Genomic DNA, 20,900 nt, shown 5'->3' on the forward strand with positions numbered 1-20,900 from the left:
GTCTTTCTCACTGTTCCTTCTCAGCCACTCTTCCTCCTCTGTCCCTTAAATAGAGATAAAGATATTTACTTGAATTTTTCTATATTTCCAGTCATTTCCACAAACAGCAAAGATACAGTACTATTGCAGGTTATCCTTGAAGATTAGAGGCTATAAATTCAAAGGCATGGGGAGAGAGTTAGCCAGGAAAGGAGGGTCACTGCTGCTTTGAGCTATTTGGAAAGTCATCAAGGACAGGTAGAGGTGAGGCGGAATGTAGCAACAACTTTGTAAAGAGGAGAGAAGCTGAGGAAACTGTCTTCTCTTAGTTCCTTAAAGTAGAAGGTGGGACCATCAGTTTAGGGTGGCAGAGGCATGTGAGGTGTTGAGGAATGTGGTAGGCTGAATATTGGTTCCCCACACCTGTCCATGACCAGTGTCTGGAATGTAGGTCCTGTTGCCTTATATGGCTAAAGGGACTTTGCGGATGTGATTAGGTTAAGGATCTTGAGGTGAGGAGATTGTTCTAGGTTCTCCCAGTGGGCCCAGTGGACTCCTAGGGTCCTTGTAAGGAGGGTCACAGTCAGGGGAGAAGGCAGTGTGATGACAGAGGCAGAGACTGCAGTGATAGGCTTTGAAGATGGAGAAGGTGCTACCGCCAGGGAACGCAGGTGGCCGCTGGAAGCTGGAAAAGGCAAGGAGGTGAATTCTCCCTCAGAGCCTCCAGAAGGAACCAGCCCTGCCGACGTGTTGACGTTAGCCCAGTGAGGCTGATTAAGTCTTCTGAACTTGAGGACTGTAAGAAAATAAATAAGCTACTGAATTTGTGGTAATTTCTTCAGCAACATAGGAAACTAATACAGGGAAAAAGTTTAGAAAGTCCCCGGTGCCGGAGTCACAAATAAATTGGTCATTGTAGTTGTGAAGGGATAATTTAGATGAGTTGGTACAAATTTTATTTGGTGGAGGTAGTCAGTCGAGTTTGTACTTTTTCCAGGGTACCTAGCAGTCTCAGCGAAGCCTGTTGGAAAACCCACTGATAGAATTTGTCTTGTTGTTATGCGGAGAATTCTAAGATAAGCAGCATTATTGAAATGCTTCATCATGGGTCTGTGCTGCTCAATAGCTAGGCAAGTGAATGATAAGGTCCCAGTAAATATAAGTATTAAGGATCAGTAGACCTTGAGATCCAGTGAGGGTGAGGAGCAGGTTTGCTTAAGTGTAACAAAGCATGCGAGGTCAGAGGAAAATGATCTTCAGTGTCAGAGATACTTGATGTCTTCTCATGATGAGGTTCAAGGTTTGCACATATCAGTATGTGGGTGAAGGGACTCCTGATAAGATGGGAGATGAAGATTTAGGTATCTCTAAGGAGTGTGTCACGTTGCTCATTGTTATGAATGTTGCAGTTGGCGAAGGTAATAAATGGCAGTGAGCAGAGTTGAGAGAAATAACATAAGCTATTTACTGAAGTCAGCATGGATTTGTGTGTTCTTGGAGGTCCGAAGATACAAGAAGATGGAGATGGTAGAATTTGTGAATCTGTATTTTCTTTTGTAGAGTTTGACACTTTTACTTCCAAAAAAACATTTCTTCTTTACAGTGTTCTAGATTACTCATTTAGAGAAGTTTGAAAAGAGCTATATTCCAGAAAAGTACAGATGGTTTGCTTAAGTCTTGTTACCTCCTTTTCTGCTTTCAAAGCGACATCTTAGAAGAAAATAGGATCTATTGGCTTTTGGGCTGTTAACCTTCACACTTATTCAATATTTTTACTGATTCTGCTTTTGCAAGAAGGGTCTGCTGTTGACAGGCTTTCCCCATGTGTGCTCTCATTCTTGCATTTGTGACTGACAGTATAATACTGTGGCATCTTTTTATGGTTAGGTCAAAAGCTGAGTACTAGGCCTTTATGTAAAATAAAACCAAGGCAGCATCGTAAATACTGTGAAGGTTAAGAATGTTGTGCTTGATAATTAGTATTGCTTCCTTGTTTTCCATCTCAGTTCCAGTTTCAGACAAATTGAAAGAATCGTAAATGTCTTGATTACCATGCCCTGTGAACTGTTTTAGTGTGTGTGCAGTGATGTAGCAGTCCACGACATTGAGTTCAGGGAGGCAAGTATTTTCCACTGCCTAGCATGAAGTAGGTCCTGTGGTACCGTCAGAAATAAAGCACCTATTTCTTAAGGTGGTAAGGGAAATGAAACTTGGTGTATATAGGAGACTGCTCCCAATACATAGACTGTAAGAAGTTTAGAGTAGTGAGAAAAGTATTTAATAATGAATTAAGAGACACTCAGCTTTAGTTCCTGCTTTGTTATTAATTTGCGTGTGTCATTTAACTTCTCTGGGTAGGATTCTTGTTTCCTTATCTATAAGGAAAATAAATTTATTGGATAAGAACTCTGGCTCTTATCTTTTTGGGGTTGTAGACCTCTTGGAGAATGGTCAAAGTTCATGGACCATCTCCTAGAAGCAAGCATCTCTGCATCTACACACCACACAACATATACTTTCATATGCAGTTTCAAGGGCTTTATGGGTTCCCTGAAGCCTGTCGGTGGGATCTGGTTGGGGATGTGTTGCTTAAGATCATTTTGAATTTTGGAACTCTTTCAGCTCTGAAGTTTCATACTGTTCGAAAACTCAAAGTTTCAGCTACGCATGGTGTCTGGGGAATGGTAAGGAGAAGGACAAAGCAGGGGGTGTGGGTAGATTAGTATGAAGTCGATGGGTTTCTTTAACAACTTTTAAAGTGGGTTGATAGAGCCTGGTTGACTGTCAGTCTGCGCAGTACCATTCCTTATGAAAGCAGATGACGCTTTTGTCTGGAAGCTCTTAGTGGAGCCAGGCACTGTTTTAAGTGCGTTAAGTATGCTGATTCATTGAAGCCTCACAATATCTTTCTATTGTTATTTTCAAGTAGTAGTTTGCGAAAGCAATAAAATTTTTATTGTTTTGTTACTTTATTAATGAAGTTATTTCTTTGAAAAAGCGAAAATACTTTTCTGAATACATCACAACAGATATGATTTATTATAAGGCTATATCCCTGTGCTGAATGTTATAAATACCTGACCTTCTAGGTGAGTATTGTACTCTCTGTTTTGCAAAAGGATAAACTGAGGTTAGAGAGGTTAAGAACTGAGGTTAGAGAGATTAACGTGCCAAGATCATGCAGTTGCTGTATTACTGGAGTAGTGAATTGAATCCAAGTGGTTTTTGATTCTAAAGCCCGTGGTCTTCACTTTGCTGTACCACCTCAGTGCAAAAGAATTATGTCTACTGACTCTGTTTAACAGAGTTTAGGATGATGTACCCAGAGTTGAACTAACATTCATTCACCTTTGTGCTTATGAGGATAAATCCATTCATTCAGCAGGTATACTGTGAATTTGTATTATGTATCAAGCATTCTTCTAAACACTGTGGTTCCTTTTTCCAAGTCCTTCTGTCATTGAGCAATTTTGTGATGTGGACATTTGTTTGAGCAGATAATCCTGGTTTCCTAAGCCTAATTTAAGATGAGTGACTTTATCTATGATCTAAATGTAAACTGTCAAAGCATATTAGAAATCTTTAGTGTTCTGTGTTTCTTTTCTCCTTTTTTTTTGCTGAGGAAGATTTGTCCTGAGCTAACATCTGTTGTCAGTCTTCCTCTTTTTTTATGTGGGCTGCCACCAAAGCATGGCCACTGATGGGTGGGGTATGTCCACACCTGGGAACCAAACCTGGGCTGCCAAAGTGGAGTGCACCAAACTTAACCAACTAGGCCACTGGGGCTGGCCCTAATTTTTTATTTTCAATCTGATATTAAAATCCTCATTTGGAAGAAGTGACTTTCTAGGATTTTAGATTCCTGACTGTCATCAGAAGTTATTTAAAACCATCATTGTTGGAATACTTAGAAACTCACCAAAAATTATTAGATACCCTAGTCACTATTCTGTGTGTTGGATAGTACAGTAGCCCTACACTAATTTGAGAGTCCTCTTCTAATTTTATTTGAAAACATTTTTGTTGATATATAGCAAATAAAAGTACACAAGTCTTTTTTGCCCATTTTTTTCAAATGTGGGTTTTCAGGGTTTTTTGTTTTTTAGTAATTAGTGGGAATTATTTATATATTCTAGATGAAAGTTCTTTGTCAGATATATGTATTGTGAGATACCATCTTCCATTCTGTGCTTGCCTTTTCTGTCTCTCAATGTCTTTGAAGAGAAATTTTTATTTTAATTAATTCCAATTTTTCAGCCTGCAATTGTTGGATAAAGGATTGTATACATATCAGTTTGGTAAATTTCTTAACCATCATTGTTCAGATCTTCCACATCTTTACTAGATTTTTTTGTCTGCTTGTCTTTGTCAGCTATTGAGAAATGTTAAAATCTTCAGATTTGATTTTGGATTTGCCTGTTGCTCCTTTTAGTTCATATATTTTGAGGTTTTGTTTCAAACTGAATATAAATTTAGGGTTGTTTTATCTTCCTGTTGAGTTGACGCTTTTATTTTTATGAAATATCCTCCTTTACTAATACTTCTTGCTTTAAAGTCTACTTTGTCTAGTATTGCTATATGAGCTTTCTTTTGATTAGCATTTGCATGGCAAATTTCTTCCCGTCCTTTCTACCTTTCTATGTCCTTATAGTTAAGGTGTGTCACTTGTGAGCACCATATAGTAACATGCTTTTTAACTGCATCCAGTAATCTTTGTTTTTAAATGGAAGCGTATGGTTCATTTATATTTAATGTAATTATTGATATACTTGGGTTTAAATATTCATCCTGTTATTTTTTTTCTCTCTCATCTGTTCTTTATTGGTTTTCCCAGTTTTCTTGCCTTCTTTTAAGTGAATCAAGTATGTTTTATTATCTCATCCCTCGTCCCCATTAGCTGTTATTTATATATTCTTTCATTATTATTTTAGTGGTTACCTTAGAGATTACAGCATAGATCCTTGACTTACAGTTTACCTTATATTAGTTGTTTTTTTTTAAACCACTTCCTGGATAGTATAAGAGTCTTTAGAATACTTTGAATTCCTAGGTTTTTTTCCTCTTGGTTTTCAGACATTTGATCCTGGGGTGTTTGTTTTGTTTTGGTCGGGGGACAAGCCTGATAATGTTCATAACATTGTATATGAAAAATTGTGAAGGCCCTGGATGATAACCTTCCTTCAAAGGAGATGTGATTTTCTTCTGGCAGGCGGGCGGGCGCAGTGTGGGCCGATCACAGATCTAGTTGAAGCTGGCCTTTAGGCTTTGTGAGGTTTGGTCTCTTTTTAGTTTGCCTTTATTTCCAGTGTATATCTTTACTCACAGGGAATAGCCCTTCTTGGGTCTCAGCTAAAAGCCTGAGGTGTTTACGAGTTTGGTCTCCACATTACTGTGCCTTGAATTCCAACTTTTGTCTCCTCACCACTGCAAGCCTGCCAACAGTTTCTCCTCAGTCCTTTAGCCTCCCAGTGCTGCTTTCTGTTTGGGGTTTTGGTGTCCCACCCGTGCTTGCTTAGGTGATGTTTTAGTAAACACCTTGATGAAAATTTGCTTGCAGAATTTCTGGTTCTTTGCATTTCTCTCCTCTTCAGACTTTGGCCTCAGCAGTTCTAGCTGCTTGATAGCCAGCCCACTTGTGACTTTCTGCTTAGCCTCTTATTTCCACTCCTCCAAATTTGTGACCTAAGGGAACAAGTGAAGGCAAATGTGGGGCTCCTCCTCTCAGTACACTTTTCTTCAGAATCTTGGCCCCACAAGTTCAGGTTGCCTTTGGTGCTTTTTGATGCTTTTGAACAGTTATGTTTGTTGTGTTTAATTGTAAAATACACGTAACATAATATTTATTAACTTTACCATTTTTAAGTATGCAGTTTAGGTATATTAAGTACATTCATACTCTTGTGCATCCATCACCTCCATCCATCTCCAGAACTTCTGTCTTGTAAAAGTACAACTCTGTACCCATTAAACAGTAACTCTCCATGTCCTCCTCTCCCCAGCCCCTGGTCTGTCACCATTGTGCTTTCTGTCTCTATGAATTTGACCATATAGGTGGAATCAGAGTATTTGTCCATTTGTGACTCACGATTCGTCCATGTTGTAGTGTGTGTCAGAATTCCCTTCCTTTTTAAGGCTGAATAATATTCTGTTGTATGTATATACCGCATTTTGCTTATCCGTTCATCTGTCAGTGGACGCTTGGGTTATTTCTGTCCGTTGACTATTTTGAATAATGCTGCTATGAACATGGATGTACAAATATTTCTTAACGACCCTGCTTTTAATTCTTTCGAGTATATACCCAGATGGAATTGCTAGATCATATGGTAATTCTATTTTTAATTTTTGAGTAACTGCCATACTGTTTTCCATAGTGGCTGTACCATTTTTACATTCCCACCAGCAGTGCTCAAAAATTCCAATTTCTCCATATCCTTGTCAACACTTGTTATTTTCTGGGTGGTGGTGGTGGTTGTTATTGTTGTTTTGATGGTAGCTATCTTGTTGGGTGTGAAGTGGTAGCTTTTTATTTTCATCTAGTTTTTTGTTTGTTTTCCTAAGGAATATTCACCCCGAGCTAAAATCTATTGCCAGTCTTCTTTTTGTTTGAGGAAGAGCTAACATCTGTGCCAGTCCCCCTCTATTTTGTATGTGGGTTGCTACCACAGCAGAGCTGCAGACGAGTGGTGTAGGTCTGCACCTGGGAACCGAACCCAGGCTACTGAAGCAGAGCATACTGAGCTTAACCACTAGGCCACAGAGCCGGCCGCGTTCATCTGGTATTTTAGTTGTTCTTGACAGAAGAGTTGATCTTATAAAAGCTATTTTTTTTCAAGATTAGAAGTGGAAATACGTGGAGTAGTATTTTGGGGTAGACCTTACTTTACATATGAGCAAACAGACACGGATGTTAAGCTCACACTAGTAAATGGCAGAGATAAGATGGAAACAGCCTTTCTGGCTCTTAAATCTGTGCTCTTAACCAGAATTATATGACTTCTCTAATACAGATCTTCTTTTCTAAAAGTGATAATCTCATTGCTCCAAGACATTGAGGATGATTACTCTTATGGTTCTAGTAGGGATTATTTTCTGGTGGTGTTGGTTTTTTTCCCCACTACTAGATTATTAAATTTTGGAGTAGGCAACAGTGCTTTTATTTTATGATTTGGTCCAGTTTACACAGCTTTAGAGAAAGATGACTAGGGGTTTCATTTGTCGCATATCCTAGGATACAATTCTTAAAATAAATGGAAATTATTTTTAAATAGAATTTCTTAACAACTACATTGTTTAAAAGATTTTTAAAAACACCCTGGGAGGGATTTGGGGCACATTTTACAGTGGTGGAAACTATGACTGAGCTTTAGTCGTGGAGCTAAGTTTTCAAGCCAGATTTTTTGACACCATATTCTGTGGGTTTCCATTCACTTTACCAGTAATATTGTTAAATTCAGACATGTTAGTCTGCCTGTAAATTTACTGTTTGCTGCCTTACCAGTGCCCTTCCAGCAATGTAGTCAGCCACTAGTGTTGTGGAAAATATTGGGACAGTTCTTTAAGCTTGGACCTAATTAGCCTTTTTTTTTTTTTTAACTATAATTCTGCAGTAGAAACTTTTTGTTACCTTTCTGTTTTTGTTTTTTAATTTTCTATTTCTCTTTTCATTGTGCTAAACCTTATTTATTTCATGGTTTGAAAGTGAACCCTGTTTGAAAAGACTTTAAACTTATTACTTGTTGATAGAAGATTGCCTAGTGATTTAGCTTGGGAAAGCAGGTTCAAACATGTTCTAACAAATAGTAGCTACTTGTTATAGAGTTAGTTGCTTTTTTTTTTTTTTTGTAAAAATGAGTAGTGTTTTAGGGTTTGTCTCTAGTTTATGAGCAGGATATTTAATATTTGAAAAGATTTTTAACCCTGTGCACATTCTTTTTTTAAAAAAATGAAAACAGTTATGGATCCTCTTGCTGTGAGGACAAGAAACTTGAAGGAAGAATTATTTAAGAGTTTGATTAATCTGCTTGAGTTTGCTTGATAAACCAACTTTCAGTGCTGTTCACTACCATGTTAACAGTGGTTTTTGTCAGAATAAATAGCTACCATTGGCCATAAGAGGGACCAGGCAGGGACGAAGTGTAGATGGATGAGTACTAGTCCTTAACTGCCTTTGGTTTATTAGTGGTATTATTAAAAGGACTGAACTACCAGTATTTGAAGCAAACATTTTATAGAGAGTGCCCTTAAACTTTATAATTGAGAAGGACTTATTGTATTTTTGTTTGTAGTACTAAGTTTTCTTTAGAGTTGAATGTGACCCAAAGGTTAGTTTTAGAATTTGATTCCAAATACCTATCTAATCTTGCAAGAGAACGTTGTTCAAATATAATTTGTTTCTTTCCTTGGGTGCACCACTGATTACCATACCCGTTACCCATTTATTTTAGTTTGCTTTTCTATGACTTACTGACTATTGGTTAGAAGTATTTGCTGAACCATTTCTTGCAAGTAAATTAAGTAGTAAGTTATTTTTTGAACTTCATTATCATATTTGGTTTTGTTTTATTTTGATTTATTTTTAATACCATTCCCTGAGTAATGAAGCTATTTAGGCCACTTACAAAGTCAGTTCTTGACTTTGCACAGATTTTACTTTCCTAAGATCTATACTTTTGCATAGCTCATCTTGATACCTAAGAATACTTTGGTGTACTGAGTTTTCATCTCTTGTATGTTAGTTAAATATTTAGGTATCTTGGTGAAACCATCAGTTAAGAGGAAAAGGCTAATATTTCCCAAAATGGTAGGAGTGGTAGTATCTGTGGCCTTGTAGGGCCAATCATCTTGTAGGCTCTGCTGTCCTCTTGTCTGCTGGGAATGCAAAGAGCTCTAGGTAATGAGTAGAAATTTACTGAAGGATTTTTACATGGAGATCAGCTGGTTGAGGTTCCCTTTTCTTAATGTCAGAGGAAGAAAGACTCTCATCTGTCTCCATCTCAACTCCTAGAGACCTGCCTGTCCTAGTTGATGCTTTTTTAAACAGGTGGTACTTTTTTATTTGTTATTTTACTTTTATAGTTTTTCTTGGGAGGGAAGTTGGTCTTACAAAAGCTATTCTTTGAAGAGTAGAAGTGGAAATAAGTGGAATAGCACTGTGAGGTAGGTGGTGTGTACAGAGGAAGAGATTGTAAGTTGGTTATCAAGCTAACTTCACAGTTGAAGTCAGATTCAAAACCAGTCTGACTTCTTCCCAGCTCTGTGAAAACAGGGAGAATAAGATGGTTCCATCATTGGTTATGCCCTCTCACCCCTGGGTCCATCCAGCTTGTGAAGGTTCTTGCCCACTGTGGGTTACCTTGGCTTAGGAACAGCAACTCCTGAGAGAGAACCACGAATTGAGATTTAAAATGTAGTTTATCTCTGTAGTGATGAAACTTATATCCCTTTAATAAATCTAATGTTTGACTTACACATTAAGCTTTCAGACATGTTTTTCAGAACGTTTTATATTAAAATTGCCTGTATTTTGGCTTAAAAAGGCAAATAAGAGGAGCCACCAGCTTTCTGTCTCAGTTGAGCTCTCCAGTAGAAAAATGAGTAGTATTGGACTTACACAAATTTTGGTCAAAAAGCCTGAGATTAAAATACTATTTTTAGGTTATGAATATTTTTTTTCTCTCTTTTGGAATGATTTTATCTTTATCTTGTTCATACTTTGAGATTGTGTTCTTCAGCTAGAGGTTAACTAGAGCTGGAATTTTAAATAGATCTTTTTTTAAAATTAAATATTCACATAGAAAGATGTACAAAGTAAAAGTCCCACAGTGATTTAAATGATTAGAACTACATTAGTATTGTATTACATAAAATCTGCCACATTTTTTTTTAAGAAAGAGATTGCTATTAGAAGAATCTATTAGGAAAATGCTGTTGTGTGCCCACAGGGTGAATTCCTTTTGATAGTGCTAGTAAGCAGTAAAGATTTAGCATGTCCATTCAGCAGATAACTTTAATATGTATCATGTGCGGACCACAAGTTTATCGTGAATGTGTGCCTGCATTTCTGTCTAACATAAGTACCCTTAAACACTTGGGTATACATCTGTATAGCTTGATGATAATTAATCGTACATGCCAAATATTAAAATAAATAACTAGTTAGTAATACTAAATTTAAATAGCCACACTCAAGTTTGTGGGTTTTACCTTCTCCATTTATTAGCCCTCTGGTATCTATAATCAAATTTCAGGGTTAACAGGTTTTCTTAATATTATATGTCATTAATTATAATAATTATATACACCTTGACAGTCTCACGTTACAAGACAAAGGTTTAAATCCTATACTACAGTGTCTGTATTTCCTTGTACCCCAGTCATCTTTCATGGACTGAGATGTTCTGTGCTGTGCTTGAACAGTCAACTGTTTGTTCCCGTCATCCCTGGTTTCCTTTCCCTGAAGCATTGTTACCCCCCATAGGCAGTATACCTGAAGGATTCGTCAGCTGCTCCTTTCTTTGCTTTTTCCCGGAGGGCTTGAGGTAGCAGACATTATAGGCCATAAGCTTATAGATTCATCTACATCAGTAGTGATAGCATCACTGTGCTTAGGATTGAAGAGAGGGAAACTCAGGTCAAGAGAGACTGATAACAAATAGAAAGGGAAGAAGTAATAGTGAAATCTATCTTGATCCTTAGTATATGTTATTTATTTATTTTTGCTTGAGGAAGATTGTCCCTGAGCTAACTTCTGTGCCAGTCTTGCTCTGCTTTGTGAAATGTGGGATGCTGCCACAGCATGGCTTGATGTCTGGTGTGTAGGTCCATGCCTGGAATCCGAAACCATGAAGCCCAGGCTGCCAAAGTGGAGTGCGGGAACTTAACCACTTTGTCACTGGGCTGGCCCCAGTATATGTTAATTTTTGATCAGAGTGTTAAGCTTCATAGGAAATCATATTTGAGTTTTAGAGATTATCTTTACTAGCCCTTTTTGTTAACCAGGACCAGGGTGGATAAATGACTTACTCAAAATCACACAGCCAGTTAATGGTAGAGCCAGAGATCATACAAAGAATTCGTAACTCCACACCTAGTATTTTCATATTCAAAAATTTACTGTAACTGATACATCTGTTTTAGAAAACAGTTTGTCAGTATCCATATTACCCATTACTTCCACTTCTAGAAATCTGTCCAAGGAAAATGAAATGTCCACAAATAGATTCTACCCAAATGTGCATAGCAACATGACTCATAGTAGACAAAAATTAGAAATGGCCCAAAATATTCATCACTTGATGAATAAACTAAATGTGACATATCCATACAATGGAATACTATTCACTACTAAAAAGGAATGAAATACTGATACATGTTACAACATTAATGAACTGTAGCAACTTTATGCTTAGTAAAAAATCAAACACAAAAGATTACATTTTGTGTGATTCCAATTATATGAAACATCCAGAAAAGGAAATGTATAGAAAGAGAAAGCAGAGGTGCTCGGAGTGGGGATTGACTGCAAATGAGCTTGAGGGGTTTTCCTTAGGGTGACGGAAATATTCTAGAACTGGATCGTGGCAATGGTTACACACCTATAGAAATTTACTGTAAATTATTGAACTGTGCTCTTAAAATGAGTGAATTTTATGGCATATAAATTACACTGCAGTAAAGCTGAATAAAGGGGGAATATTAAAAAAATTTCACTGTTACGTTTAATTTACTCCCAAGATTACATTGTTTATACCTTTTGTTCTGTAATTCTTATAGGTAGTATCCTTTCACCAAAAATAATGAAACTTGACCTAATTCTTTGACATTTCTCTTAGCCTAAGTTAAGAAATTTGATTTCTTAAGAAAGAGATCAGTGTCTTAGTAGATATATGTTAAACTTGCTAATATCATATATATTCCCTACAGGATTTGTTTAATGTCCCGTAGGCATATTACAGTTGAAACTTACAGGACTTGCCAGAATTTACCAGTACTTTTTGTTCTAGCTGCGACACAGGCTGAATGATGAGAGTTCTCTCACTGCTATTCGACTACTTCCCAGAATATCTTCTCTCCTCTGCTTTTACCATTTGAGCTTTGTGCTGAGAGTCAGTGGCATTTGTTTTCAAACCTGTTTACACCAGTTGTACTTCTTATTGTCACGTAATTTAATATTGTGTAAATCAGTAAAATGGTGTGAAAAGCAATAGAATTTGTTCTTTGGCAAACTAGATTTACGTTTTGTAAAGACTTGATAGAGGCCAATCACTAAATATGGGTTTGAATTAGGAGTGGGCAATTTAAAAGCCCAGAGTGGTAGTTGTAAAAGTCTAGGATTTTACATTCAGATTGCTTCACAAATGTCTCTATTTTATGCTCCATCTTAATGAAACTAAAAGTAGATGTGTTCAACAATTGGTTAGGTGTGAGTGTATATGAAAGACAACGTTGAACTCTAATCACAAGACTCAGGTTCAAAGAAAAAGTCTTTATCTCAGTGGACATTTATATGTTTTAAATTAAAATGTTTAAGATGCAAGAGTGTGTATATGTTTACTAGTTTCTCTCTTTTACCACTTGTCTTCCACTAACCAATCAGTTACTGGTTTGCATTGCATTGAGTAAGAGCCATTCTGTATATGGTACTTTTCTATATCACAGAAATTTGTATTCCAAACCGCATAAATAAAATTTATAAGTAATTAATTTATGTAATAATTGGAGTGATTATTTTCATTATTTTCTCATTGCTTTTTAAATTATTAGGTTCATGCTAGTTTTTATTGACTGCATCTTGTTTTATGCTAAAAAGTAAGCCAGAATCAGGATGGTAGGAGCGGGGAAGGTTGGGTCTGAAGGTCATGAGACTGAAGAGTGGCTTCAATACCTATGAAACAGTGAGAGCCATCGAAGAGGAGGCATGTGGTCAGGGGAAGCTTGGGATTTAAGACCTTAAGGATACAAGTGTGAAGTCCAAGAACTTACCAGAGAAGTCATCAAGGAAAATTTTGAACTCACTAAACTTGATGTCAGAATTTTGAAAAGTGTGTGTTTGTGCTGAGATTATATAGAATGTAGAAATGTGAGCACTGCAGACGCTAATAAAAGAGCGACCTCCCTTGTAGCTGTTAAGTATGTACCATTGTGTGAGAGGAATGGAAAAAGGTTGAAAGAATGAAGTCATATGAAGAGAGTGCTACTCATGGAGACTTTAGTTAAAATTGGTTGGCAGGTTGATCCATACGATTTTAGTTGCATTGCTAATATGGTAAAACTTCTGTTCTTGTTCACTTTGTAGCTTTGTCTGGTGTTGCTTGTAATGACAGTTTTCCTTTTAAAAGTTTAAAGATCAGAGTCTGCAGGGGTTCATAACTGTTTGGGGATTACAGATGTCTTTAAGAATCTGGTGAAAGCTATGGGGTCTGTTTCCAAAGTACTTAATGTACAAACAAACTCACAATAATTTTATAATCTTAGGAAGTTCACAGACCCACCAAAGCCCAGAGAGATCCTGGCTAAGAACGAAAAGGAATTTTATTACTAATTCTTTTGTGAATTAAAAACAGTGGTTTTATTTCAGTGTATTTTGGTATAAATATGGGTTTTCAAATAATGCACAAAATAGAACTTTTATAGCCAGTAATTCTGGATTATCTGTGCTCTGTAAAGTGAGACACTTGTAACCATATTGGTAACAATTTGAATTGACGGTAACTAGAAGTGTTTTAATTATGTAATACTTAAAGCTGCTCTACTGTAAGCATTAGAGCTTTCTAATATTTACCAGTAAGCAGTCAACTTAGGTTAATGTGGATCTGTATTTCATTCAGTTCTCAATTTTACTTAAAAGAATATTGTCTTTAAGTACAGTATTTAAGAAAAATAAGAACCATATTTGGGTATGCTATGTCTTTGGTGAGAAGGGAAAACTATCTGCCTTTCTTCTCTGCTTTTTACTTACTTGCCTCTCCTGGGTATAGTGCTTTCCACCCCCCCACTCCTCTCCTTTCTTAGGATAAATGGGCGCCCACCTATAGCCATTGTTTGTTTCACTAACTATTGTAAATTTTAAGAACTTAGTAACTTATATATATCTTGGGAAGGACAAGAAAATTCTCTGTTGCTTAAAATATTTTGAAATGTTTCTCACCTGAAAAATTGACTTCTTTTTGGAATTTTGTTTCCTTTATTATTGTAGCTCACAGTGATTATTTTTATCTTTGCAAGAGTTGTACTCATGTTTATATGATTTTGTTTTTAACTGCAGGACCGTGTATATGTACAACAAAATAATGTGGAGAATGTGTACAATTTGGGATTAATTATTTTTCGAGATCAAGTTGTACGTTATGGGTGTATTAGGGATCATCTACGACAAACGCTATTGGATATGATCGCAAGAGAGCGGAAAGGAGAAGTTGTAGACCGGTATAATCATCTTTTTACTCTTCGGGTTTTGGTTTTTAGTGGTTCTATCTTGAGAACCAATTTGGTGTCATAATTTTATTAAAATAAATGTCCAGAACATTATGAAAATCCTCAAAAACTTTATATCACAGTTAACAAAGTTACCTAGATTTTAACTTAAAAACACACATCTGTTTTTAGAATAGACTATCCTAAGCTTTTATTTAATATACTTTTTAAAAACGTCAGCCATTTGTCTTCCCTTTTGATTTTTCATTTATTATAATTTTATGCTGGCATTTTGTTCTTTTTTTGCTGTGTGATAATATTTTTTATTTCGTCTCTTCATCTTTTTCTTTAAGGGCTTTTGGCTAGCCTTCATTTTTAACATATTTGAAGAAAAATGTTGGACATAGTCCAAAATGACTAAAATACCCCTTCTAGTGAGTCATACTCCCTCCACGTTTCAAAGATGATTGCAGTGCCATTTTTTGTGACGCTGCAGCTAGAGTGGCTTGAAACATGCAAGATGACTGCTTTCCTCTGTATTCAAAGCAGCTAATAGATCAAGACTTGTACGTTTCTTTTTATTGCATCTTTGGTGCTTGGTCAGGATTGCCCAAAAGCCATCTAATACAAAAAAAGATTGCTTAGGAGTAGCTGTGTGTTGTACCCACGTCAAGCAGTAGAGCCTTATTCTCTCCTCTCAGCTTCCTGATAAATGGTGTTTTTATTCTCTCTGTGTTTTTAAATACATGGAAATATTTAGATATCTTAAACATATTTTCTTTAAAATTTTAAAGTTATAACAGCATGAGAACAACTTGAGATAAATAGCTGTGCAGACAAGATATGCATTCCAGTTATAATTACTCTAAATCCTTGTTATAAATGAGTTGCTTATGGGAGATTGGTCACTGATAAAAAAATGTTCTGCAAGTCTTTCCAGCTATTTTTATTGTATTTTTTACATGAATCTTTATTATAATTTGATTATTAAGTGGTTTAACTTCTTTGACAGAGGCGCCATAAGAAATGCTTGCCAGATGTTAATGATTTTAGGTCTTGAAGGACGATCAGTCTATGAAGAAGATTTTGAGGCTCCTTTTTTGGAAATGTCTGCAGAATTTTTTCAGGTAATCAGTGAAGATATAAATAAATACTCATTTAAAGTTATTGAATATAGTTACTAATTTGAACTTTTTGACCTTTTTTTTTTTTTTAACTGAGGCCCTCTGGGGATGAGGGTGCATAAAATACCCTTCAGCACACCTGCCCCACATTCTTGCATTTTAGTAAAGAAACTCATTGAAAACAAATGGAAGAGTTTGGACCTATACACATGATCTTTTAAATTATATGTTATAAGACATAGAAACGTAAAAATAACCTTAACAGTTTATTATATTTATATGTTACAGATTATTTACCATGACTGCATAGGCATTGCATCATCAGTGAAGTCTCACTATTGAGGCTTTTGGTAATATAAGTTACTAGTAAAATAAATATAGAAATATGTATGATCCCATAGTGCATATATGTCTTAAAAGCTGTTGAGTAGGAAATTATAGTCAATAAGTACAATTGATACAAATTTGCAGCAGTATATACAACCCCAAACCAACTAAATTGCTAAAAGTGAAGCTAAACTAGGACTAACTTGTAATGAAATGCTAATAACTGAGTACCATGACAGATGTCAGACAGTATTTATAAAGTAATGATAACCAGGCATCCTCCCTGAAAGCCTCAGCTGGCTGAGCCAATTACAGGAGGAGGTTTGCAGTGTTGCCAAAACAGAATTATTTGGACATTGAAAGTTTTTACTCCAGTAATATGCCTTTTAAAAAATGAATACAGAATTATAACAACTCCTAATAATTCAGTAGGTCATTCATAACAGCCATTGGATGTATATAAAAATGGAACTTGGTCAATTTTGGTTTAATTTACACGTAAAGAAGCAAAGAACGGACTTGCTGCTTTTTTCTTTTTTAAATTTCTTGCCCATCAGGAAGCCCTTCGTGGCTTGCACTGCTGAGCCTAGACCATGCTTTACGAACTATGAGTTTTATAATCTATGAAACAGTCTTTATTTCTAATAATACAGCAGGTCATTCTAGATATTTTGACCTTTGCATTTGTTTTGATTTCCTTCATTATGGTATATAAATACCAATAGAAGATTAATTGTCAAGATTCCAAAGTGTGCTGCAGTGACATATGTAGATGTGTGTATAACATGTTAAAACATACTGTTTTTAATAGTGAGTGGAGAGATGGGCTCACCAAGATTTTTGTTTGGTATGTTAATGTCTGTTCTTAGAAACTCGATTATTTTCAAGGATTAAAACTACTTTTGTTAAGAAAGTGGAAAGTGTTATTAAATGTTGTACATAGTTTATATCAACATGTCTTGTATTATGTAATTCTTAGATATATTGGTTAATCCGACCATCAAACAGGTTAAAATCATTTGGGTTAGCATTTATAGTTAAGTGGAGCTTCTGTAAGGCTGGTGTTAGCAGACAAGATTAATAGTTATTGAGAAGCTCTATTCCTCAAACTGCAGTATCTGTATTCCTTTGAGACTGGGAGTGGGGTGACAGGAGGACTTTGGTGACTAGCAGTATGTCACCGAAATGTATGATAAATGTGATGAATTTTTCTAGGCATAATTTTACATTAAAACAAAGAAGAATTTCCCACTCTCCCTTGGGGTCAGATTCTTCATCCTTATTTTTGACCCTCACTAGCATGGGCTTATTACTTTTTCTGCTATTTGGAGTACATTGGTGAAGTTTGAAAGACACTGCTTAAGGATAATGTACTAATTTAGTCTTAGGTAAGTAATACTTTAAAGGATATAATTCAGACCGTATGAATGTGTAATAAGAAACTATATAAAATATTAATAGTACTTATGATATTTCATTTGGTTTATGATAAACACTATAGAAACCCAGTTAAAAGCAGAAACACACTTTGCTTCTATGTTTAGAAAAAAAAATCATGCTTCTTATTTGCAGATGGAAAGCCAGAAATTTTTAGCAGAAAACAGTGCTTCAGTATATATAAAGAAAGTAGAAGCTAGAATTAATGAAGAAATAGAACGGGTGATGCACTGCCTTGACAAATCAACTGAAGAGCCAATTGTAAAGGTGGTTGAGAGGGAACTCATTTCCAAGCACATGAAAACTATAGTAGAAATGGAGAATTCTGGGCTAGTCCATATGTTGAAAAATGGAAAAACAGAAGGTAAGTGTTAGCAATTGAAAAATAATTAACTCCTTATAAATTCTACCATGTTCCCAGTAATTTTTTTATTTTCCTCAAATTAAAATAAGATTATGAATGTCAGTTTTCAAGAAGTTGTGGTGTGTGTGGTTGGTTTTATCACTCGTTACCTTGATAGGATTTAATGGTGAAGCTTATTAATGACTGTTTTAATATGTCTAGTGAATTGAGTGGCTTTTTCCCCTATGTTTCCTCTTAAGTCTCCCCACTTTGTGCTTTTCTTAACCCACAAGATAAGTCTAATATTGGTGAAGCCAGTGAGCTCCTCATCTATATTCCAGTACTTTGTTTTTATGTACCAGAGGGTTTGGACTCTCTCCATGCCATACTTGCTGTAGTTTTTGTGATTCTTTTAAGATCTGAAGTTCAATCTTAAAATTTTTGTAGGCTTTTCTTTGGGAGTTAGTTGTGATAAGGTTGCTGAAAATGTTTGTCTTCCATGTCGATGTATTTAGATAAATTAATAGGCTGGTTTTGGGAACTCAGAAGTTATAGACTGAAAAGAAAGGAGAATTGCATAAAAGTAAGAGTAACATTTTTGAGATAACTCTAGCGTTTACTCTTTTTGGCTATTTACCTTTATTTTCCTGAAAATGATGTTTTGTGACGAGTACCCTAGAAGAAATAAGTAAAAGAATAAGTCGTGTTGTCTTCATTCTTATTTTCTGAAGTTTTGCTTTAAAACTATGACTGCATAAATTGCTGATATTGTATTAAAAAATAAATAAACATGGTACTCTTGCTATTCTCCTGCTCCTTAGATGATGTCTTAGCAATATTTTAACCAGTCAACTACTTATAAAAGAAATACATATTGCCTGTTGGAGTCATGACCTAACTAGAGAATGAAAAAAAATTTTAAGTGAATAATTTAAAAGAGAGGAAGGAGGATGTAAGAGAAGGGAAAGAAAGCTGGTGGGAAGAGCCGTTGTCCATGCTTCCTTTAGTGGAATCCTTGCTTTGTGTTTTGAAATGGTTTATTCCTATATGTGTGATAAGTTTCTGAAAAGTTGTATGTAAGTTTGTTTTTATTAAACCAGAGAAAGTTACTTTTAAAATACCCTCCCGGTAAGCCTTTTTTGTAAAAGCAAAAAACAAAACAAAAACCATTTTTAAGTATGTTTGTCAGGTTTTCTAAAATAAGCTACCCCTGGATGTCTAAGGTGTAAGTCAGGGGTTGGCAAACGTTTTTTAGTAAAGGGCCAGGTAACAAATACTTTAGGTGTGTGTGGACCATACAGTGAACTGTTCATCTCTGCTATAATAGAACGTAGGCATAGACAGTTAGACAAATGAATAAGCTTCGCTACGTTCCTGTAAAACTTTATTTGATTTTATCTGGAGATTAGGGACTTTATTTGATTAATCTGGAGATTAGGGGCTAGGAAATGTTTGATGGAGAGGTTGGGCATGCCTCAAATGTAGTATCCTTTAACCTGCATGGAGACTTGTGCTAAAGGCATTAAGTATGCCTAACTCAGGGCAGGTGCTTAATAAGTACATAAATGAGAATATCAGCATAGCTACTTACCATGGTTCTCTATTTAGTACTCAGTGTTTTCAGCAAGTAAGCAGCCGTTTGTGATTCTCAATTAAATTTTGAAATCCTGGCTTCAGTTTTCCTGACTTTCCACTAGAAACCTAATTGTGAAATGTCTTAATTGTGCTAGGCCCTGCTCTTGAGCAGTATGATGAGAATATGTCAGAGTCACAATTTCACCATTGTAAAGCCAAATGTCTTATAAATCAGAAAGTGAAAAACAGTTTTCCCACCATGAATGGAGGATGAATTGGATTGATTATTAGATGCAGATAGCACTATGAAATTAAGTTCAAATGGTATCTCATTTTATTGTTTATTAAGTATGTACAGAAATATTTAATTTTTGAATGCCAAATATTTGTCATTTTCTCTTTCGCATTCATCATTACACCATACATTTATAAACAGTGAGTTAAATATAGTGAAACTAGTAATTTACATACAGTTAAATATACAACATATAATTAAGCAAAATTGTGATAACGTAGAAACAAAACAGACAAGTTGGGTACCATTTTGTTAGAGGCATATTAAGTATATGACAAATTTACTGTAGTATATGTCCATAAGTTGTGGTTGCATTTGTAATACCTGTTTTTAACATGGGAAATTTGGTTTTAATTTATGCTGAACATGAGAAACTATAAGATTTGCTGCGGGAAGATTACTTTGGACATATATTACTGATGAAAACTTATTTTTTAACAAAATTTGCTTTTGAAAGTCACTGAAACATATTAGAAGCCCCTTTTGTGAAACTTTCTTCTAAGTATTTTTTTAAATACATACTTTAGTTTTAAGATGTAAATTGCTTTTATATAAATATAGACCCACGTAGGAAAATTATATAGCCTGTCTGCCACATCTGGCCCACCACCAGTTTGGTTGGAAAAAAATCAAAAGAAGAATAATATTTCATTACACATGAAAATTATATAAATTTTAGATTTCAGTGTTCATAAATAAAATTTTATTGGAACACAGTCATGCCCATTTATTTATGTATTATCTATGGCTTTTTTTCTTGCTATAATGGCAAAATTGAGTAGTTGCAACAGAGACCATATGGCCCACAGTCTAAAGTATTTACTATTTGGTGCTTTACTGAAAAAAATTTCCCGGCCCCTGGTGTAGAAACTGCTGTTATAGCTACATTTTCAAAAGTTCTTGATTATAAAACTTTTTATATCATTGTAAAGTTCTGACAGTATAGTCTCCCACTAAGTTCTTATTTCAGAGAAACACTAGACATACGGAAAAGCAATTTTAACTCCACATTTTAATCTTGTAAAAAATGATATAGAAAATGGATAGAGTCTAGAGTTTTCATTCTAAATAAAAACAATGTAGTGAGATAAACCAATTTTTAAAATACATATATTGGCATTGGATATCACCTGGGAAATACTAGGGATTGCTCTGAGGAAAATATTAAGAATAGGAATTTCTGCTACTAATTTTATATAAGCCTTACCATGATGTGTAAAGAAATAAATCCTAGTATATTTTATTTGTTGTCATTTGAACTTTAGAGATAGACATGCATAAAAATAACTGTTAAGACTTTGAATCATTTTTAAATTCCTTATTACGTTGACTACCAATTATAATAATTAAAGTTACTCTTTTTTTAAAAAGATTGGCACCTGAGCCAACAACTGTTGCCAATCTT

The 20,900-nt window shown here is 35.3% G+C and overlaps 1 protein-coding gene across 2 annotated transcripts in view; it reads left to right on the forward strand.

Moving 5' to 3' along the window:
- The window catches only part of CUL3 (cullin 3), a 90,899-nt gene that overhangs the window by 42,637 nt on the left and 27,362 nt on the right, over window positions 1–20,900 (forward strand). For both annotated transcript variants that reach the window (XM_046643705.1, XM_046643706.1), the window contains 3 exons: window positions 14,246–14,406; window positions 15,407–15,521; window positions 17,418–17,646. In XM_046643705.1, coding sequence (XP_046499661.1) covers window positions 14,246–14,406; window positions 15,407–15,521; window positions 17,418–17,646 — 505 coding nt within the window. The remainder of the gene's footprint in view (window positions 1–14,245; window positions 14,407–15,406; window positions 15,522–17,417; window positions 17,647–20,900) is intronic.

Source organism: Equus quagga, chromosome 17 (assembly GCF_021613505.1).
Source record: "Equus quagga isolate Etosha38 chromosome 17, UCLA_HA_Equagga_1.0, whole genome shotgun sequence".
Classification (NCBI taxonomy): Eukaryota; Metazoa; Chordata; class Mammalia; order Perissodactyla; family Equidae; genus Equus; species Equus quagga.